The following is a 23772-nucleotide window of genomic DNA, read 5'->3' as shown; positions in this document are numbered from 1 at the left end:
AAAAAAAAAATAATCTGACCAATTTGCATTTCTTCACTTCTACAAATGCGATGTTGAAGCATCGGTGACAACTCTGTCTTTAAGACTGATCCATAAGGACTGCCAGGTAATTAGGTTGCTTGATTTCTTAAGACTCAGAGAAAGCCAGAAAGCCCGTGGTGGGCGCAGGTCCGATAACTGCTCTGTAACAAGATGCTTACCCATCTGGCAGAGTCTGGTGTATCCATTCACTCTGACTCCACTGACAGACACAGAAGGACAGTCTAACTTCAGCATTCATAGGTGACATTGCTAGATGAGGTTTTCGCCCCACCCACTGTTTTTTACTACAGCAATTAAATATTCATACATTTGCTGCAAAGCTTCTAAAGAAGATGAGAAATACTCATAAAACTAGATTTAAACCACCTCATCTTTAATATATCATCCCAGATACTTTGCAACTGCTGGAAAAGGTGTTGACTAATCCTAAATAAATACATGCAGGGGTAAAACCAGAGGAAAACTTCACATGCTTCTTACTACTCTGTATCAGTGCAATAGCCCAATGTAAAACAAAATCCTCAGCTAGTGCTGCCACAGGACTTTCATGTGTAGACTAAAGACAAAATTGGGAACCTGCTCACCTTCCTTGTTCATCAAGCTGATAGCAATGGGAAAACAAGGAGAGGAAGGAAATAACAGGCTGGATGTTGCCATAGTCATTACAGTCTATCCTCCAGTGTTCCCAGACATGGCTTCTTTACTTGTACATCCTCACCACAAATTTTGGGTGAAGCCTCAATAATGCACTAGCATCCATTGTTAAAACTCACAAATTAAAAATCCTGTGCTCTGGTGCAAGCCGCGACTCGGGCTTGTGGGACTTTTTGGAATCACTGCAGCAAGTCGTGAATGATGTATGAAATGAAAAATCCCTACTCACTGCACACAATTCAGATAGTAAAATATCCCTGGAGCATTAAAAAAGCACTTGAACGTGTCATTTTATTTTTGTCCTGTGCCCAGAAGACTCCCTCATCTCTCCCCAAGAACATGTAGATACCTCAGCTATCACCAGAGAATGGGAAAGCACACTTTGAGCTGAAGTGGACGGGTTTAGTTTACACAGCATTTCCAGGAAAAGATACAGGGACCTGGAGCAAACCAGACAGAATTATATTGGAGTCATGTTCAGGTCTTTCTCCAAACACAGCTTTTTGGTCATTCTTTAAAGTAATATCTAATCTCATCAGCCTGACTCTATAACTTGATTGACCTTTGGAGATTGCATTAAAGAAGCAACCACAGCATGCTCAATGTAGTTAGGACCATGAGAAGAAACATTTGACATAAATATCATGTGTTTGACTAGACACCATTTATGCTGGGTCAAATACAGCAACATGCTTTGACTTCAAGCCTTTATTCTTTCTTGCCCCTTTACTGGAACTTTTTTTCCCAGCCCATCCTTTAAATCTGGCAGAGCTAAATGTCTGCTGCCATAATTTAGCCTGTCTTCTGACTTGCTGCATGTGGAGGCAGTACAATGAGATAGGACCTTTCTCTTGTCACTTTTGGCTTGGGTCAGAGGGGGTTGTGGGTTGGTTGTATTTTTGCAGGGTTTTTTTTTTTGTTGTTGTTTTTTGTTTGTTTGTTTGTTGGTTGGTTATGGTAACAGTGATGCAGAACACAGAGGAATGTTGGGTTGCGCTCAATAGGGATTTATCAAAACTCCTGCATGAAAAGGGCAGCCTCTGTTCACACACACACAGAGCCCCCTCCCACCCTTTCCTCCTGCTCTACATGCAAAATGACAGATCTCCAGAATTAATCTTGCAGTTTGGAGCAAACAAACTGTCACTCTTTCCCGATTGCTAAAGAGTGGGGAGTTGCCCAGTTTGCTGGTGATCATTTTGAGCAGAGGGAGGATGGAAAACTGACAGCAAGACCACAAATCTATGGAAGAGTGATCTGTCCAGATGCAGATGTCTTGGTGACTGCATCTAGTTTTAGGAACAGAAAGCAGGGGTCCAATCTAAAGGCAACCGATGTTGTCTTGTCTTGACAAGTTTTCTCAGATTTGCAATTTAATAATTTTTCCTCCCAAATACTGCTGATCAGGAAGGACAGTCACCTACATCAGCATCACGTATCTGTCATCTTTCAGCATTCTGAAATTTCAGGGAAAGCAGAGAAAAGGGTGCAACTGTTAACCCTTTTTCTACTCTAACTTCTTCGTATAAAAACTAGAGCCATACCTACTTCTGCCCCTCATACACAGCAGAAAAAAAGGACTGGAGTGATCACCAGCCACGTGCCACTGGAGCAGGAGCAGGCACAAGAACTTAGCAGTGCATCCTCCCTCCGTCAGCAGTCGTGCCTTCAACAAGCAAGAGTGGGGCGAGGCTGAATTAGCAGGAACTCTTCTACACTGGATTATTTTTTCGTTTGGATTTGTTTATTTGGGTTTTTTTTTTCCTGTATCAAACCAAGAAGTAGACAGCAAATACACTGGTAATATCTGGTCTATTCCTCCTCTCAGGAAGATGCCATCTCTGGATGCCACCACCTAGTCTGGAAAGCAAAGCATTGCTAGAAGCATGGGCTATGGCAGTGTGCTCTTCAACGCCTTTTCTCAACAGACAAACACATCAGGTTAGATTTAGTTTCACAGAAGATCGGCTAGAGCTTAAAGACTCAAAGAATCAATGCTTAATAGCATGCATGAATCAGTTCTTCAGAGTCTGGGAGCTAATATGGTTAGTTCTCGAGTGCCTTGCAGGGATAGTGGTTTCCAGGCTTATGGTGACAAAAATCACATCTGTCCACTCAGGCAAGATTTCTCTGGGAAACTAAACATACTTGAAATAATTTTTAAAAAATCAATTTCCTTCCCTTTTTTTGTCTTTTTTTTTGTCTTTTTTTTTTTGTCTTTTTGGGGTGGGGATGGTGGAAAAGAAATATTTGTCCCTATACCAGCTCTTTGATACTCCGCTAAAAGCAACACTATAATAGTTATATAATATTGACAGTATTGCACAAATAAGCCAAACAGGAGGCACGTAGGAGTTGGTGACAAGAACTTTTTCAAAAAGCACACCTTAAAACCAGAAGGATCAGCTTGTGAGGAGAAAGAGCTGGGTTTGAGAAGAAAAAGGATTTATGGTCATTAAAATGAAAGCAACAGCCAAGAAAATTGTAGAGTGATTGTATGTGTGCTAAAATAACCTTACACATGTATTTATACATGCACATATATAAAATAGATAAAAACTACTTTTTTAACATGTCATGAATAAAATTATCTGTCATGTGATATAAGTTTGTAAATTTATAAGACTACATGATTAATAATAAGATTACTCCAGATAGATGGTTTCAGAGTTATTTGTTCAGACACAGTACATTCCTATCATGACTGATAATCTGACAAATTACAGTAAATTTTGCAAATATATACTAGCTTTTATTCAGAGTAAACCTCTGGGATCTTGTAGCAGAAGAGGTATATTTGTATCAGGAGGGAATAGAAGTGGATGAAAGCAATCTCTTGCTTACCATAGCAAGGAGAAGTTATGCTTCTTGTGCTCACCTTCAGATTATTCCACGGCTTAATTGTTAGAGCTTGCAATGAGTTCTGCCACCTACCCTACACATTTCTGGTGTTCTATAAAACATATAAGTATATTTTACCTATAATTATCAGATGAGAACCTACAAGGAATAGGGAGAGTAGGTAAGATGCTGTTATGAGGATTACAGGAAAATGCTCGGGCTGTGCTGCACCTGGAGACAGAAACACCCTGACTGGGACACATCAGGGATCATAATGAAAGACCTCAGAAGAGCACAGAAGACACCCATAGTTGGATGTGTGCTCATGAAGAAGTCTTTCCTCTTAGTTTTGCTCACTGACTCTCTTCCCAGCGATTCACTCTGCATTATGACTGAATTGGGTAAGGAGGAGCTGGGGGAAGTGCTCTTGGCTAACTTCAGAGCACAGCCAGGCTCATTAAAACCAGCACATTTGCTGCAGTGTGTGCAGCACTTCCTCTAGGTTTTAAGATTGTTTAAGTAAGTGAAACTATGAGCAGAAAGAATAAATTTTAATTTACTTTTTAGAGCCCCCTGTTATAAGCATTCAATGTCATACCGATTTTTAATTTTTATTTTTTTTATTACTATATGGAGCATAAAAATGCATGAATGCAGTACCTTAATAAAAATGAACACATCCTTCTAGAAGCCCGAAGCTGCTAAGTGCACAGGACAGGTTCATTAGCCCAATTTTGGAGCATGAAGAGAAAGGGAACTGAGAACCCAAGATTCACCAACATCAACACAAAATCTCAGGGCTTTTAAATAAAGTTTTGTCCCACTTCCTGCTGCTGTCTCCCGGGAGAACTGTGGAGAGCAGAGCCCGTGAGCTGCAAAGTGGGTTGTAGAGACGAGCCTAGACTTAGACCCTTAAATCATCCACCAGCAGTTTGATTTGGGGTAGTGGTATGTAGGATTAGCATACAAATAACCATCCTTTCTGTCAGAGAGAAACAGGGCAAGGTTGTTACAGGTGTCAAAACTTTGATTGACATCGTAGACACGGCAGCAAGGTGCTTGGCCAGGAGCAGAGCTGAGGCTTTGAGCTTTTCCTGGACCTGGGGGCCAGGGAGGGATGTCATGCTGTAGGTTGTGGTAATCACTGCGCAGCACAGAGCACACACACACAAAAAAAGGACACAGCAATTCAAAATGGGTTTGCTGGCAAAGCCATTACAATTTTAAATATTTGGCTTCACTAAGGCATGTTTCTAAATTAATAGGCCCTATACCTTTCAATAGGATTATTCAGGGTACATCAAGTCAAGCATGTAGTACGCATTTGTAGGATCAGATTTATTGTTATTTTGGTATAAAGTGTTCTTAAATGTATCAGATTACAGATTAAATAAGGAAGCCAGCATAAACTAGTGCAGAGCAGTCTGTTATTGAGACTGCCCTCCCCCTTCTTTGACACTTTTTATAAGACAGACAGACACATTAGGCTTATAAAGATATTTTTGAGAAGTTTTGGGGATTTTTTTATAAATCCAAATCTCAAATCCTAGAAACTTCCAAATTCTGTGTAAAATTTGCTTAGCAGAAATTAGAAAGGGAGAAATAAAGTTTGTTTCTTTATGAGAAAATGAGATTTTAAATTTTCTGTTGTCTTAAACAAGAAAAAAACCAAACTCATTTTTAAGGTAGAAGTTCAAGAGAAAGAGTAGTAGCTCTAAACAGTCCTGACTCCAGGACTTCAGAAAAAAACTGAGATTAATGTAGAAGCAACCACAGTGACAAAAGATGAGTAATAGGACAATAATTCACAATGATTGTAATTGTTATTACCATCCCTAATCTACAGCCTGTCACTCACTTAAACTATCACTACCTAGAAATCCTTAACATTTACCTAAAAATCAAAACCAAATTCAGTAATTGTTACTAAAACTATTCTTAGAAGTTGATCAACAGTAATGAATTACTCTGTTTCTTAGAGTGGATGCATTTCCAGAAGGGATTAGTTATTAAATCTGTATTTACTCTCTGAATTTTCTCTAATACATATTTCTCTAAAAAGTATTTGCAAAGAAATAATATTATGACCTAAAAATAACATTTATTTTGTCCCGTTGTGGAAAAATATTGCTGTTCAATGCGGGGCTACAATATGATAAATAGTATCCACTAAGTTAAACCTGAGAGACTGTATATGCATACTAAATATGTATATTTATGGCTTGGAAGCTTGTCATGAGCAAAAATCAGGTTGGATTCTCAAGCATTTTGAACACTATAAGGGGACATTTGCTACCTGGTGTAGTATAGTGTCTTCTTAATTAGTCCAATATACCATCACTTACAGTATATCCAAATGTATAATTTGACTTATTCTCACTCACTTTCACCAACCCAAAATGCAGAAAAGCTAGACTAAAATCCCTGATGTTCTCTGCTCTTCCCCGTGCCCCTAAAATGATTTTATCTTTGCATGTTGAGCAAGTATCGTTTTCGTCTGCTATGTGCCAACAGTGGATATTTTTGCAAAAGAAAAGATGAAAGCTTAAATTCCACGACTGCAGAATGCCACCTCACTCAAAACCTGCAGGAGGATTTCCCAAGGAACATCATTCCAGAGCTGAACGCGCTCTACTCTCTATAAAAAGTAGTCTTTTTCTGCTTGGGAAAAGTTTCCCTGCGCTGTGTTTTGTTATAAAATAGATAAACAGGGTTCACTCTAATCCGAAAGGAAAATATTTTGCAGTTAATAATTGGGATCGGTGAGCTCTTTGAAAAATAGGTGCTAAATGCTCTCCAGTTGCTGGTAGCTGCAGTTCTGATGTCAAGTGGGAAGAGGGACTGGATTGTGAATTGGCTGTGCTGGCACTCCAGCACGACATTTTAGCACATACTTAAATTAAGGCTGCAACTTAACCCTGACAATTGCCATGGGGCTGTCAAGATGCTGAATTGTTAGGATTCACTTAAAGTCAGTCTTAACTGGTTTTAGGGGACCACAATCGTCTTGCAAGTACCTGGATCCCACCATGATTTCTACATTAATATATGTGTAAGTATCAAACCAAGCAGATTGCAGGACATATCATGGAAAGCTCGTGAGGTATATATTGTTTCATTTTGATATGTGGCTTGCTAAAGAACAAATTGGGCTGAACTACTTCTTCTGCTGTTTGAGTAATTTATGTATAAAATGATAATTTGATAGATTCGCACATACAGATAAAAAAGCTGCACAATTCTAGAGATGACTTAAACAGCCTTTTTACTCTTAAAATTATGAAACTACTGATATCCAAAGCCATTTTTAAAAGTACCAATCAGACACAAAGAGACTCAAGTGTTGAAAGGGCAGTTGATTCAGGATAGGCAAGAAGCAGCCTCAGGAAGGTGTAAAGAAACAGTACCAGAATTACATTACAGAGAAGGAGGTGTAAAACATGTAAAGCTTTTTGTGACAGTAGACTCATTGCTTCAGATATTTACGTCCAAAAAACTTAGAAAGTTCAAGCATATTTTGACCAGGAAAAAAAAAAAAAAAGGCACGTAACTATTATTTAGGTTTATTTAAAAAGTCAACTATTATCATACTAAGAAATCCACTGGGAAGTTATCCATCAAAAAAACAATGTATTTAGTAAGGTATTCCCAAAATATGGATTCTTAAAGATGGTGATTGTTAAGACCAATTTCATTTAGAGAACATATGAGTATTCCATACTGCATATTTTGATTTCAAAATCCACCATCAGTATGTTGAACTTCAGTGAGAAATCAAAAGGGAAAACAATTTCTGAAGCCAGGAGGGCAGAAAAAGCTTGTAACAATGTTATCCATTTTGATTATTACACGTTATTCAAACATTCAGATTAAGAAGGAATGATATATGCTTTCCGGAAGATTTGAAGCAAATATCAAGTAACAAAATTCAGTAGCAGACCTTTTCTTTTAATTACATAGTAGAGACTTGGGAGTTATTTTTCAGTTTTAGGTAAAATATCCCCCCAAATTATTGAAGTTTCAAACAAATTAAACTTGAAAAACACAAACAAACAAACCCCCCAAAACAAATATGTAGCAGAAATCAGAACTTTTGAAAGCATCTCCGTGTTAGGTAATTAGTACCAAATACTCTTCTACTACATTATACATGGATGCTTTGTTTCACATATGCTTCTGGTCAAAAATGCTGAAAGTATCCAATTAAACCTTGGATGTCAAATCACATGTCAAAATGTAGTTGATAATATTTATTCCGAAAGCAAATAACTTTAATACAGGTATTGTTTTAAAAATATTTCATAAAAACACCGGTCACAAAATCACTTCTGAGAAAAAAAATTAGCAATGAAGGAAACAGCAAAGTTGCATTTCTTTTAAAAGAGATTACACAAAATACTAAGCAGACCTATAGAATTGCTGTTCTTTCACCAAGAATGTTATCCCATCCTCTGGCACTGCAGAATTACTCAGGCTCCCCAAAATCACCGCTCTTATTAAGCTTTATTGAGCTGCTATGTATTGGCAAAACCTTTGTAGTAAAATAATTTTCCATCAAAATACACCACACTGTAGTACTGTCATGAAGAGCTGTAGGACAGGCTTTAAGAGGCACTGTACTTTCATCTGAAAAGTCTCCTGAAATTCTTTGAATGTTTCCAGGGGATTAATGAGGTATTTTGACAACACACGAGAAGCGTCTAGTTTTCAAGAAGCCTTATAAGAGGGAAGATTCACATTCTTGGAAATTAAACTGTGTATTTTAAGCCACTAAAAATAACACAATTATTAAAAATTTGGCAGCTCTGAAGAAAAATACCAGCAGATACAGGGAAGCACATGGAACTACTGAAGAGCGTCAAACTTGAGTACACACATTTCACAGCATTTCAACATGACTTAAACACCAATTTTAACAGCTTAATTGAATGTTTCTTATTAAAAGCTATCACAGATAAACTAAAATAAGAACAAGCTAAACTAGCCAGAGTGGAACTAAATCAAAAGCATTACCCTTCGCAAGTTGGGTGGATTAATTGTGTGTACGTGCATCGCTCTCTCCTCATCCTTTCAACAGCTGTTACAGTGTTTGGAGGTTTTGAAAACCTTTGACAATTAGTGGAAGAGAGTATTCTTGCCTCTTTTTTTTTTCCCCCCAAGACATACTAAATGATACTATTTCTGTAAATTTAGAAGAACATTCATTGCACATAGCCAAATTAGAACAAATAAATCCCTACACCCACCTTTTTTAATTTTTTTTTAATATTTTAAAATATTTGTAGGGCATATTCCTGCAAATTAGGAGTCCCTTGAATACTTCAATGCATTGCAACAAGGATATTAGTGTAGAAATAGGGGTTCAGTTCTAAAAAGCTTTAGTGAAGAAAGTGGAGCTCTCAAGCCCCATTTCCATAAATACCTCAATATTCCTGAAAATTTTGAGGGCTTAAATCTTTAAAGGTCTACCCTTATTTAATCAAGCTGGGGAAGAAGCATGCTGAAGTGGCATTTTGAAAACACTTTGTAACCCACTACCTATGAAAATACCCATATAGAGTATTTATAGGTACATTTAATAAAGCCGATATCTGAGGTGTTTGCTATACTTTCCGTGATGTGAGAGAGGAATGGGATCTGCTAATCGGCACCAGGCCACAAGGCATTTTAAGTCTCTCCAAGTACTCCTACACAATAATTTTTTTAAATAATAATTGCCTCTAGAGAGCAAGCAGTTGTACAGGAAAAAGCTGTGTCCTAAACTCTACTCTTTTCAGTTTAGCCTTTTAGAAACTAAATATTTTACAGAGACAGCATCTTTGTAATGCTTATGGCCGAACACTTAACTTCCTGTAGTCACGTCTTATCATTTACAAAATCTCATTCAATATCCAGTTTTAAAAACTTGGCTTTTCTCATATCTTTCAAGCAACCCCATCAGTAAGTGGGAAAGAGATAAAACAAACACCAGCATGATCTATCCCTTTTTTCAGGAATACTAATCTCCTCATTTTCATAGTTATTCATCTGTACCTTTAAAGACTGCAGTATATTTACAAACAAAATCAATACCAAGGTTGGGGGGTAGGGGGGCAACTTTTTGTGTCATCATCCTCCCCATAAGGGTATATATGTGTTTAAAGGCAAAAATTCCACCCCAATATATTAGTTTTGTTAATCCTTTTCCTATGATCTTTCTTGCCTGGCTAGGGAAATTATGCAAAAAGTAATAAAAGTTCTAATTCAATTTCCATGTTAAGAGATGGATTTGGAAAAAAAAAAATAAATCAGAAGCCATATTCTTTGTGTTTACTAAGAGATATGCACTCCAACATTTAGTGTCATGGAGCTGGAGTTAAAACCAGAAACGGCGAAGATAATTTAGCTGCATGAATGCCTGCTCTTCAGTAAAATGCTGCCAAAATTAAATAGGAATGAAACAGCACTTTGTAGTCATTGGTCGCTCAGCGGGGTTTGCGTAGTTAAAAACCTAAGTGAAAAGGGTGATTGACCTACATTGCAACTAGCTTAGCACAGCTGTACTTTCATATTTTTGCTGCATCCGAGGAAGCTCATTATTTAATACAACTGAGTTACGTGTAATTGTCGGTCTTTCATTTCACACTTCCAGGGGCCAGATATTAATCTCAAATGTGCAGCAGGCATTGCCGTGCATCTGGAGACATCCGCGGCCGCCCATGTGTGGGCAAGGCTGAGGCAGGACTGCACGCAGTTGCACCTGAAATTAGGAGGCTGCCCAGGGGTAGGAGGACCTCACAAATATGCAGAAATCAAATGAGCAGATGGAACAGAAAGCAAATCCCTTGGCGCCCCAAAGGCAAACGCTCCACTGTTTCCCTATTGTTTTGAGCAGAAGCAGCCCCAGAATGCGCAACCAAAGCACATTTCACACAACTCATACCTGCGGTTTAAATAAGTAATAACATTCCAGTTAACAACCAGTTTGACATGTTAACAGCCCAAGGGCTGTTAACATAATGACTGGTCATTAATGGCAGTAATGACAGATTTCAAAGGGAATATTGTGCTTGTAAATGGACACGCTGCCAGTCAGAAGAGAGGACTGAGCAGGATAGGCTGATACATTAAGATGTCACCATACAGCTCTGGAGGGAAAAAGGAGAAAAAAAAAGTTCTTGCATATTTCACTTACTGTAAATGGACTTGAAATATTGGTGTAAACCCAAGTTCCTTAAATTAAGTCTTCACTTTCTAACCCAAGAGTGTATAAGCAGAAGACAGAAGCCTGCAGGGGAATTATACTCTGCATATCATTTTCACTGAGTGTGTTATTTCTAACATTGAGCCCTTTCTTTACTCAAGTCAGTTCTCATCCTCGTTAACAAAATGGAGTTCATTTCTGCTGCGGCCACCCTAATACCCTTGGCGTCGTACGCCACCACTGAAACCACTGGAGTGCCTTACATGAAACAGATTCCAGGGTAAAGCCTTACACACCCAAAGCATCTTCCACGCTCGTTACCTCATTAAAGATTCCTTCCATTCCCTCAATCCCTCCCAATCCAGAGAAAAAGGTTTTAATATAGTATAATTAACTAATTTTACCAAAGGACAGAGTTAAGCAAAGCGAGTTGTGAAGTTCTGAAGATACAGAATATTTATAAGAAGCTCAAAGTGGGTACCTCAGGGCTCAACTGCAGCACAAATGCGTGCATCAGGGCTGAGGGAGGGTTTGGTTTTTTTGGCAGGCATCTCTAAATGAAAGATATTGGAAGTATTTTTGCAAGCAGGCAAAGACACAATCAGACAGTTTATGAATTTAAATATGAATGCTAAAGCGCCCAAACTGGCTACATTATTGTTTGTAGCATCTGTAGAATGGTTCTCTTATTGAAAGGCATAATGAACACTGAGAGACAAGTTAATAAGCAATTTTACTCTTTATAGTATTGTTCAAGCCCCATATCCTCTAGAGGGCACCACATAAATTAATAGGAAGCCAGAACTCTTTTATACGTAGCGAAGATTCCCTTTATGGTTAAAAAGATAAAACCAAAAAAATAAGAGGACAGTATGAAACCATAATCATACCCTAACCTGATCATTAGTACAATGCAATTTGTGCCTTAAATTTATACCAAATGTGTTGCTAAATAAGAAAGCTTATTCGACTACACAGCTAGAGAATATTTAACTAGTTTCTATGTTAGCATTAAAAAGATCACTTTTATGGGTTCACTGTATAACTAAGTAGGTAAGATGCAATGAGGCAAATGACTATCTGCAATTACCTTAACTGCATCAGTTTGAAGTTTAGTGTAAATACTGAGTTTAAATCAATGCATTCAAAAGTATGACTAAAGGAAAAAATACAAACAACTAGTGACAAAATAGCTTCATTAAGACTTGATAAATCAAGAGACAAAACCCAGAAACATCTTAAAACTGATTACAGAATTTCTCGTGTATCCTGGTTTCACTGATACAAAAGTAAAAGGTGTTTATGAAGAAATGACTGAAACACCAATCTGGAATGTGGTCATGACAGATAAAAAAATACAGTCTCCTTTCCCTGAATTGCTTAGTATGGATTTTAACAATCTATTAGCAAAATATTTACTCCTGTTAAATCTTCAAAGACCAGAGACCAACAGTGTGTGTACGTGCATCTGTGTTGGGGAAATGCTTTGCTCGTACCTCTGCTACTAGATAACTTTTGGTTTTGATTTTAAACATTTGATTTTAAAACATTGGATCAGCTGCACTAGCACTTGGGAGATTCAGTAAGTTCAAAGTCTCCAGTAAATTTGGAACTCAGATCAAACAGCCAGAGCAGAGTTTTCTTACTCCTGCAGGCATTTGTTGTATAAGGATTCTTAAAATGAGTTTTAAAAATTGGGATGCTACTTCCCCCCTGCCCCAGAAAGCTGTTCAAACCCTTCTCTATACACATTCACTTTAAGATCACAAGGGACCCAGGTTCACCCATAACAATTCCCTTCTGATCCAACAGTTTTTAAAAGTGGGGGTTTATTACCTACGACTTTGGCAGCTTTAATACAATGGCTTTAAGGTGCACACTCTACGCTAAATTCCCAGCACTCTTTTGTAGGTTCAGTTCAGAGCTTTAAGAGGTAGCAGAGTACTTTTACCACTAAGCAGTCTAAGCCCACGTCTAAAGAAGCTGATCTGCCTTGCAGCCCCAGCTCAACAAACACACAGCACGTTTGCAAAGGTTTTTGTTCCACTCTAGAAAAAAAGAGATTGTTACGTGGACAGCCAGAGTACCAACCTACCCATGCTGGACAATTTTGGAACTGATCAGTGTGTGGGAACCTCCTATTTGATACCTGTGCTTAAGCTGAACATGTAAGTTAACACGTTCAAAAAGAATTTTAATTTTCCCCCAATGTATTACTGACTTCAATGTCCCTTTAAAGGGAAAAGGTTTCTCTAAAGGGGCAGGGGAAATATTCCCAGAAGATCACCTTAGCCTGGAGCAGCTAGTCTCATTAGTCCCCCTCTACAGGGAACGGAGGAAAGGTACTACTATGGGAAATAGGTGCTCAGAATCACCCCAGAGGAGCCTTTTCTCTCTATTTACTATTAAGAGCCCAGGGAGACTAAACTTGCTGATTAAACTTGGCTCCTGCAAAGTAGCCCTATTTATTGACATATGATCTGCAGATGAACTAACCTAGTGCTGCTCATCTGTACTTTGCTACGAGTTATTCCTCAAATACTTTGGAGGATGTAGGTCCACAAGCAAACACGATGACAGAAAATCAGGGGACAAGTGGCAACAGGTTAGCCAGCATCCCACTCAGGACACCAAGTTAAATGAGCAGAGTGGATTGGAGCTTACTAGACACATGATTTTTGAGCATGAGGGAGATAGTTGGTCATCTTGGTCCAGCTGCTAACAGCTGAATGGCAACATTCATAAAAGTTGGAGAGCCACAAATTAAAAACCTCTGCAAACAAAGCGAAGATGGGTGAAACACTCCTCACTGACAGAGTTCAAACTCTGCACTGAAGCTGGGTGAAAACCACACATGTGGTTTCAGTCCGACATACCTGGCCACCACCATGCTGCTAGGAGGAGGAAGAGACCACCGTCTCCCCAGGAGCGCAGTGCTGGGGGAATCATGGAGGGATTTACTCTCTTCTGCATGAGAGCGCAGGACAGCAGCATTGGCATCAGAAACCCGGCAGCCACTGGCACAACCTAGTTACATGTGCTTTCTGATTCAGATTTTAGTTTTGTCTCCATATTTCAGTATTTGTTTCCTCACCCTCCACACACACTCAAGCCTCTCAGCCCTCGAGCTCTGCTTATGCGACAGCAGCTACGCAGGAAGGACCAAACAGATTTCCCAAGTTTGCCGGTGAATGGAAGAAGGACGTGACCTACCTCAGATAGTCTCTGCGACAAAGGATAAGGTTGGCTTTGGTGTACAAGGTAGAGCCCACCTCCCCCAGGCGACAGTCACAGCAGGCACATTTCAGGCAGTCCTCATGCCAATATTTGTCCAGGGCCTTTAGAAGATATCGGTCTTTAATCTTACGGTTGCAGCCAGCACAACCTTTCGGCTTGGTGTCTGGCTGGACTGAGAGCATTTGTATACCTGAAATACAATAAGACAAGAGTGAAAATAGATATTCTCTGAAGTAGAAAAACTCTTGCCCTTTTCTTCCTCCATCTCGCTGTTCCCCCTACACCCAGTTCATTTAAAAGGCAACGGTGTAGATAGGATAAAATAACCTAGTTCACAGAACACTGAAAACAATGCTAAGATAAATTTGAGAGCAGAAACTTCCATTACTCTAAGTTTCACAGCTTCTCTTTAACACCTCATTTACCTGGTCTCTTTGCTGAAAAGAAATAAGATTTAAAAAATTAAAATGAAATATTAAAAAAGTTCAGTTGAAAAGTCATCCACTTTCAGCCAAAGTATCCAATGTGTAGCAACACAAAATTTAAATAAACAGCATATCTATGATGGCAAACACAGTTAAATCCATATATTTGGGCTTATTTTCACTATCTTTATAAATCTAAAAGCACTCTAGATTCCGAAGAAGAAAAGCTTTTAGAGGCACAGGGACAGAGTTTTGATGACGTTTGACATAGAAATTTTGATGCTGGTGGGGGGGATATTTTATTTTTTTAAGATTTCAACTCTTATTAAGCACATTAGTGAAAGTGATGAGATTTCCAGACACTTCAGTGTTCAGCATTGTATTTACAACTTGCAGTGTAAAGACCTTCTGAGAAATCTGATTTTAAATAATCTGCATGAAGTCAGAGAGTTTCTAGTTTGTCAAGAAAAAACATTTAAAAATAGTAATAATTAAAAAACCAATAAACCCAAACAACAACAACAACCCAAACAAGTGAAAGAACAAAAAAACCAACCAAACAAAAAACAACCAAAAAACCAAACAAAAAAAAAATAACACTGTCCCACTTAACACTCTCAGTTTTAGCCAGCAACTGGTTTGGGACAAGGAGTACAGTAGTGTCCATTAAGTAAATATACATCTTTTGATATAATAGCAGAGACCATTTAAAAAACAATTCAAACACCCGAAACACCATTTAACAGACAGAACTGGTAAAAGTGGAACACAGTTGAGCGATGTTACTCAGAGCAACACAGCCAGTTCCAGGGATCTATTCAAAAATTAACTGCCCTCAGTTTTACAGCAAATGGGGTGAGGTCACTGCCCCAAAGTGCTCACAGACTGGTCTTTCCCGGTTAGTTGCATAAACTGCCATCCCATTGCACTCAGAGCAATTCTCTGAAAGTTACTTCTTAGAATAAGCAAAATCAAAGCTCTGTGGATATTTTACTGGACATCAGACAGGCACCCGAGAGAAGGGAAGAACCGACAAGCTGTTTGACTATCAGGTTATCTCACTGTTTTAAAGCCAGAGATGTAACTAAAAAAAGATACTGTTCATTAGAATGTATCTGAATATAACAATGAGAATTTGTCACGACTAGGGAACAAATGCTGTTGCCAATAAGCAAATCCTACTCCATCGTTCAGGATATTGAGCCCTGCTATCATGTAGAGACTGGGAAAAGTCAAATAAAGTCTCATAGCATCTCAATTTCAAGAGCTCCTCATCAAGAACATTCTACTACCTACTGTTAAGAAAGTTTCACAGTCCCAGCTTCTACCAGCAGATCTTGGCTGGTGCTGTAACGCACCACTACAGACAGGCAGGCTCAGGGAGCTAGAACACGAACAGCTTGGGGTTTGGGTTTTGTTTTGTTCGCTTGCTTTTTTAAAAGCTCTCCTAGGAAAAAACCAAGAAAGCCAATGTAACCTTTGTGGCAATGGTAGAGTGTGCCTTTATGGATATTAACGTTACAAAGACAAGAGTTTAAATGCTGTGCCAGCTGAGGTGTTGCAGGGATCTCTACAGGTGTGCACAGAACACATGGAATCCACGTGGACCGCAGCGACTCTAGAGCCGGTTAAGCGACTTTCCAGTGTTCCCAAGCTGAATTCCTAAGTTCCACCTGCAAAGCTGATCACTGAATTGAAACCAGTGATTCTTGTTGCAACATGCGAGCATAGCAGCCTCGCTCCCCTCTTTGCAGTACCATCTATTGCATATCTTGGAGCGACACCCTGATCCGCTGAATTCGCTGTTCAGTTGTGTCAGGCAGTTCTGCGAGTGGGCACCCGAAGCACCGTGGCAGTACTGCTGCATAACATCTAAAGCTCGTGACAAAAGTGCAAGGTCTGCATTCTTCTATCAAGAAACATAGAAATGGTCGTTGCTGTCTTCCCATTACTTCCCAGTTGATTCTGCTGTCATAGCTCCTACACCAGTTACAGGCTCCCAAAATCTATTTCTCACTCGCAAGGGTGTGGGGGGGATGAGATCCAGCGACCTGCACAGGACTCCACACAGAGTCTGTGGCAAATCTGGGAATGAATACATACATCTCCTCTTGAGAAAGCACCACGAAACAAAGGGTGAGCCTTTACTGTATTTTCAATTGACAGCTGATTCCCCTTAATTCAGGGTACATACACAAAGCAACAAAATAGCATGACTACAAATGACTAAAAGCAGTGAAAACATCAGATTTTTGGTATGGAACCTATACCAGACTGTAAAGAGAAATCCTGCAGAAACTCTAATATCATCACCTGGTCAAAAAGCCTTAATCTGTAGTGTTGCTTGTCACAGTAGTGCATATCCACAACAACAAGCTTATCCCCAGCCCCTCTCTTTGGCCATGTAAAGGACAAATGCATAAAATCGGCCACAATTTGTATAAACTTCTTGGAACTCTGTAAAAAAGTTCAGAAGAATTAAGGGTTGTTCTAGGACTTTAATCTTTGGCTCGAGGGAAACCAGAATAAATTAGGAGCTAACACAGTTAAAGGCTTTAACGAAAAAAATCTTAATGTAAAAATTTTGTTGCCTGATAAGGAAGCGGGTTAGAGAGTGGAGGCTGACAGTCTCTGATCCAGGCTGATGTACTGTCCTGCACTGTCTGAAGGGAACGAGATGCCACAGAAACACAGCCAAACAAGTGAATATCTGAGCAGATTGCAGTAATCAAGCCTGATAATTCCCAAGGTATATGCTGCAAACATGAGGTTATTGTATTACAAATAAAACTGCAGCTTGCACATACCCTGCACAGCTTTTGAGATATTTGCTACATGAGGAAAGTAGACAGAGCCTTGTCATTCATGCTGATCAGCCCAAACCTTTCTTGTAGAGACAAGTGGAAAGGGGCAGACACCCCATGGAAGTAATGTTTGCAACCCTGTATGTCTATTTTCCTGAGGCAGAGAGAGAAGGTGGTGCTGATATCCTACTGGCAGCATCTTCAGATTAGGGATTCAATCTGCAGCAGCTTCTGGAGGGAAGGAATGCTTTTCTCCTCTGATAGATCTGATCTTTTTGTACTTTACTTGCAATGAAGCTGCTTCTATTTTAATGAAAATTAAAAAAAGGTAAATCCTCAAACTACTGCTTCATCATAAAAAAGTTACTCTTTTTTTGAAGTGTAGAAAGGTTCTAAACAAAATGAACTCGTGAAGTGCTTGACATATCTCCAAATTTACAAAAGTCTTTTTCTTCACATGCCCTGTTTAAATCACTTAATTTTGATAACAGAACATTTTGTCACATATTTTCTGTATTGTAAGGACAGATCACCTCATAGACCATCTTTCTTCCCTTTAACATTCCCATAAGATCTCCAATGCAGTTGCACTTTTCGGATATGCACTCGTGTATTTTTAGCTCTCTTAATTTGGCAATAAGAATACCTGCAGCTTACTGTCAGCCAGCTTTTCACAGGTTGCAGTTTAAGTACTCATTTATTTCTTAGGACACGGGAAGGACCCTTTCAGAGGCTGACAGCACCCACAAAACCACCTAAACCGCTCCCCGCTGAAATATCAGGTAGCAGTACACAGCACTGCTGCCTGCCTGCCCTCCTCTCTCCCTCCCCCAGGAAAGCAGAGCTTATGGAGCACTTTCAAGACATCATACAATTCCCTAAGTGTTACACCCAGGCTGTAAAAAAAAAAATAAAGGAAAAATCAAACCCAGCTTTCCCTTCAATTCTGCAGAGTCCTACCGATGCTCTGCATCACAGAGCAGATCTGTTCTCAGAACAGAGAAATTTCAGTGCCTAGTCTGTCACTGTCAAACAAACCCTTTTTATTTCACCCCAGTATGCTTTCAAGGGCTTCCTCTATCCTTCCCTCCATTCCCTCTCTTCCTCCACCCCCAGTCCCCAAGATACTGCACATAAACTGCAGAGCTGTGTCAGGAATAAGACTTCATCACTGTCCACAACCTTTAGGATTTTTGAAGGGAGAACTTAACAACCCAACTCTCAGGTTTTCAGGATTTCTTTCGATCTCCTCAAATAAGTTCAATGCAATGGACTCCCATCCCTGTTTATTGTTGTTATCGTATGTTGAAATATTGACAGTTGATTCATAAGTATGATTTCATAATAAAGAGGAAAGGCTGCTGGAAAAAGCTAAATTAGGCTCCTGAAGAAAGGCAGAGAAGCAAAAATCCATTTCACTCAAATTATCACCCTTCTCAAAAATGAAAGGGAGTGAAGATTTGACATAATGAACTGGATTTTGTTAGTGATTTAGAAGCATCTGTAAGCAGGATTAGTCCCTGATAGTGCTGAGTGTGGCAAAAGACAAACAGAATGCAGTTTCTGGTTTGTGATACAGACGTTTTTTAACAGTGGTTATGCACTGGATCACTTACAAACTTTTAAAGATCACTCTTCCCCCGTTTTCGGAGGCATGCATACAGTCCTACCAAAGACAGTAGTACACACAGCAAGAAAGGGAAAACTTGCCTCTACTTAGAAAAATAATAAAATCAGTTTGCAGCAAATTAAGTATTGCTGCATCAGTCTTTAGAAGACAGCAAACTGACAGAAAACATGCAGTCAAGGAGAGACTTAGAGGTCTAGTAGAAGATAAAAAGAATACTTTTCTGATGCTTTCCTACTTTGTAGCTTTATTCTACAAGCATTCAGAGCGCACAAATAATTTAGGACAATACACACACAGACTCAAAAGAAAAAAAGTAAAGGTTTCAGAAGCTAAGAAACATTTCAGAACTCGCATGTAGCACATCAGGAGTCGTAACTAGTTTTAGATTGGCATGTAAATTGTTCTGTGGAAAATTCTTATTGCCTCCGAGACCCTGCTATTCTGAGTTATTTGACAGTTTAAGGGAAATCATAATTAAAAAAAGAGACATAAATAATAGCCTGTGCAGTGTGGTGCACAGAAATAAGTGGAACCATTTCATTTAAACTCTGGTGAGCTTTTAATTGCCTGGATTGCATTGTGAACCAGCCTAACGGTTGATTGCCTCCATTATGCTCTCTTGTTCTGTGCCATTCATCCGCACAGTCTCAGCTTCTGTAGTTAACACAACAAAGTAACCGCAACTCCATAACACTCGGGGTTTTTTTAAAAAAAATAAAAGTAAGGGTTTTAGTACTTTGAATGTAGTCTCTTCTGTATACTTTTGAGTTAATTTTCCATGATATATAACTAAACTTCCCCTCCTGCCCCTTCTTCTACAGATGAATCTGTTGTTTTCTTTATTTTTTTGGATTTTTTTTTTTTTTAAATACAGGACATGGATTGGGAAGGGGGAGATGGAAAAAGAAAAGAAAAGCAAAGAGGTTAGGTAAAAAATAAAAATGGGAATGCAGTCCCACAGCTGGGAGCAGTGATACAGATTAAAAGAATTTGGCCAACATGGCTAGTCGATTGCCAAGAGACACCAAACAAAAGATTTCTCTTCTTCTTTCCCCTTCTCTTTTTGAAAGCTAGATTGGGCCTAAAAGCTTGTTTCTCTCTGTTCACTGGCCCAGAGCATCCCTGCAGGCTGTAGCCCCCTAAGGGACAACACAGCAAATAGATGTACCCAGATCTCAGGGACCGGAGCTGCTTAGCTATGTTCCTACCCCTGGCGTGTCCCCCCGTCTCTCTCCCCCAGACCCCCCCCCATCACTCTCCTCCTCCTTTTTTTAGAGCAGTGGTGCTGGGAACCAATTTGATTCCCTTTTTCTCCAATGCAGCTGCAAGGCTCAGAGATACTGACATTTTTCCACTCTTATCAGTTTAATTACAGTTACCATGGCAGCAAAGTGCTAGTGCTTGGCAAAGGCCAACAAGAGATTTGCAAGACTGAGTTCAATTTTGATGCAGCTCACATGCAAAATAAAAAAATAAATAAGAAACATACACTCCACAACAAAGAATCCCTTTTAGGAGTTAGACGCTCAAGCCTTTCATGCCAATTCCTTCCCGAGCATCACAAGGATGGGGAGAGGGAGGTGTCGGGGAAAGCACGTCCCGATGTTTGTTACACCGAGCAAAACGAATTGGTTTAAAGAGCGGTCCTACAGAGCTGTCCTAGGAAGCGGTATTTTGGGTCTCTTCAGAGCACACACCGGCACAGCCGCTCGCTACGGCAGCGCATTGAGGATGGAAACGGAAGGAGGACCCCCCGCCTCCCCCCGGGAGCGCACCCGCTGCGCTCGCTGCGCGCCAGCGCCGGGGACCGCCGCCTTACCAAAACTTTTCTCCTTTTTCTGCATGAGTTGATTTACGGGCGCCTGGAGAGCTCCTTCTCATTGAAGCACCAAATCCCGGCAAAAGTAGCAAGTGCTTCCTCGGCTCGGGTCAAGTGAGCGGGAGCGCGGCGCGCCGCAGCGGGGGCGGGGGGCGGCGGGGATGGGGATGGAATGGGGCGGGGGGGGGGGGGGGGGGGGGGGGGGGGGGGGGGGGGGGGGGGGGGGGGGGGGGGGGGGGGGGGGGGGGGGGGGGGGGGGGGGGGGGGGGGGGGGGGGGGGGGGGGGGGGGGGGGGGGGGGGGGGACGGCACACCCGGAGCCGCCGGCCCCGCACGGCGACGGCGAGCGACAAAGCCACATGCTCCCCTAACTCTGCCCGTAAGCCTATAATCCCAGCGGTCTCTTAGCTTTGTTGTAACAAATGGGTTTGATTAAACTGTCACATGCGGCGTTCGCATACCGTATCGCGCTCGGTGCGAAGGGAGAGCGGGGCGTGGGGGGGGGGGGGGGGGGCGGAAAAAAGGGAAAGAAAAGAGGAATGCTCGCAGACAGAAGTGCTGCTTCATAACGCCAGGCTGGCTGCCCTTCCCTCCCGCCGGTCCGGGAGGCGGAGGATGCGTGAGCACAGAGCCCGCGGCCGGAGCGCGTCCTCACCACCCCCGGCCCACTCCGTGCCCCCCGGGGCTCCCCGCCCCGCTCCTGCCTCCGCTCTGCCCAAAGGGTTAACCCTGCACCGAACCAGTTGCAAATTAAACTGCTGTACGGGGAGGCTGGTGGATTAAAGCCGGGGAGTGGGAAATTAACCGACTCCCTTGATAATTGAGAGCACGTTTCGAGAAGCTCTGGAAGAAGCAAGAATAATAATAACAATAATAACGGGGAGGGGGGTGGTGGTGGGGCTGCAATTCATTGTTAACTTTGACTGCTATTTCTCGAGACATACAGCCGGATGGGTTTCGCTCAGCATCCTCCGCTTGCATGTATTTCATGTCTCATCATAAAAATAATGAAGCCTCACATGATTTAAACAAAACAGTCTCAGCAGAGCTGCAGCTTGAGTGAAAGTTGCAGTGCAGAGATGTGTGTGTGTATTGCAGCCCCGGCTTATGACTCAGAGAGAGAGGGAGAGAGAGAGAGTGATGCAGACACACATACACAAATGACCCAAAGCTTATGTACACACTTGCCTCACTTACCTTCTCAATTAAGCGATACAGGGGAGGCAGTTCAATAAGCACAGTGGCTGCTTTGTAGCTCTTCTCCTTGGAAAAGGTCAAAAAGAAGCATTGTTTGGGGAAAAAAATAAAGAGGGGGTGGGAGAGATGGGGAGGGAGATCGCTATTCTTTAAGTTTAAAATAATGAGGTCCTCAAGGATCCGCCAAGTAATTGTGTTGACCGCATCCGAGCTACAGGTGTCCTCCTTTTAGTATCTTGCAGTCCAAGGCTGTCTGTCTCCGTCCTGGCTGAAGACAACTTACCTAAAGCAGCGTGTGAGGAGCCGAGTTGAATGAAGTCAGGGTTTTATCAGCTGCAAAATGCAATCCCTTACCAGCCAGACATAATACAGCAAAAGAAAAGGTCACTCAGTTATTACTGAGCCAGCAGAGCCCAAGCAGCTCTTGTGGAAGACCACAGAGAAGCAGCTCCCTTCCGATTTAAGGCTATTTACCTCTCTCCCCCTCCACCCACCCACCCACCCTTCCTCTCCCCCTTCCCCCCTCCCACCTCCCCCTTTCTCTCTCTCTCTCGCTTTCTCTCTCGTTCTGCAGCTCGCTCAAGTACAGCCGCCCTCGGAAAGTGCAAAGCAGCCAGGAGACAGATTGGGCTTTGTTGGTAATTTCCCATGGTGAAAATTTACAAGCCTGCAAGTGCAGTCAGCAAAACCACATGCATATGCTAGACACAAACACCAGGGACACACACACACGCACACACAAGTGACCTCTACTGAAGCGGCTCAGGATCACCTTCTCACAGAGTGCTCCAGAAGCAGACCCGGGGAAACAGGGGAGCGTCGCGCCCCCCACCCGCCATCACTCCTCCCAAAATACTTTGCTTAAACAAAACCACAAGTTGCCCACGCAAAAAAAAAAAAAAAAAAAAAAAAAAAAAAAAAAAAAAAAAAAAAAAAAAAAAAAAAAAAAAAAAAAAAAAAAAAAAAAAAAAAAAAAAAAAAAAAAAAAAAAAAAAAAAAAAAAAAAAAAAAAAAAAAAAAAAAAAAAAAAAAAAAAAAAAAAAAAAAAAGGCAAGATACATATCTCTCTATTAATGAGTAATAAGAAAAATCCCTGAAGGTGAAAACTTTGCTTCTCTCCGTGCTAGATCTGAGCTGCTCAGACATCAGTGGAAACTCCGGCGTGAAAGTTTCCCGCTCCTCTGCGCGGTCTCCAGCCCGGCCACCCCCCGGGCCCCGCTTGCCACATGTCACCACCCTCACTGCACTATTGACGCTGAGTGCTGAAGGAAGCCAAGCAGTTTCCCCCCTACAGCATCCTCGTCCCAGGAGCTGAAGACAGATCCTTATTCTCTACCTGGTGTTGGAGGGGGGGAAAATAATAGACACGGGGGTGTTATAGGTGTTAAACACCCTTGACCACAAGACAGACAGACATGCAAACGTACAAGAGGTAGAGCATACTTTGACATTCATTCACTCTTACAGATAATTGGGTTTTTGTGTTTTATAATAAAGATGTTGAGCCTAGCCTACTGTAAATAAAGTTAAAAAAATCCAAAGCATCTCCCTCTAAGAGCCATCTGCAGTTGGAGAAAGACCAGATTAAGAATTTGTGAATACAGTTTTCAGACTTCAAAGTGAATATCTGTTGTCTGCTATTAGAAGCACCACACTAGATTTTCACAAAGCTTTGAAAGATGTCAGCTTACAATATACCCTAAATTTGAATGACACTCACATTATAGAAGTCTTTCAAGAGCCAAGAAAGATTTAAAAGCATTGAAGTGCTCTGCCATCTACACCCCTCCCTCATATAATCCAGCAGCTCTAATAAAAATCAAAGCAACCTCAGAATGCATATGTTTAGGACAGGTTCCCCCCCTCCATCAAGTAAGCTTCTCCTCCCTTTTTTTTTTTTTTTTTTTAATACATAGATACATATAAAGGTTCCTGGAACAA

At 40.9% G+C, this 23772-nt stretch overlaps 1 protein-coding gene across 7 annotated transcripts in view; it reads right to left on the bottom strand.

Annotated features, from left to right (window-relative positions):
• LMO3 (LIM domain only 3) overlaps positions 1 to 23772 on the bottom strand; it is a 66714-nt gene that overhangs the window by 35237 nt on the left and 7705 nt on the right. The window contains exons 1-3 of one of the 7 annotated variants that reach the window (XM_027890994.1): positions 22579 to 22654; positions 21832 to 22114; positions 13934 to 14147 (exon numbers count right to left, since the gene is read on the bottom strand). In XM_027890994.1, coding sequence (XP_027746795.1) covers positions 13934 to 14139 — 206 coding nt within the window. In that variant the 5' untranslated portion in view covers positions 14140 to 14147; positions 21832 to 22114; positions 22579 to 22654. Of the gene's footprint in view, positions 1 to 13933; positions 14148 to 20635; positions 20767 to 21831; positions 22314 to 22578; positions 22655 to 23772 lie in introns of those variants that run through there. The other 6 variants (XM_027890996.1, XM_027890995.1, XM_027890998.1 and 3 more) reach the window with 6 other exon arrangements.

Source organism: Empidonax traillii, unplaced genomic scaffold (genome assembly GCF_003031625.1).
Source record: "Empidonax traillii isolate 1590-97213 ecotype Southwest subspecies unplaced genomic scaffold, ASM303162v1 scaffold305:size1471525, whole genome shotgun sequence".
In the NCBI taxonomy this organism is placed as follows: domain Eukaryota; kingdom Metazoa; phylum Chordata; class Aves; order Passeriformes; family Tyrannidae; genus Empidonax; species Empidonax traillii.
Note: the sequence above shows the minus strand (reverse complement) of the source record. Positions and strands in the feature narration are given on the sequence as shown.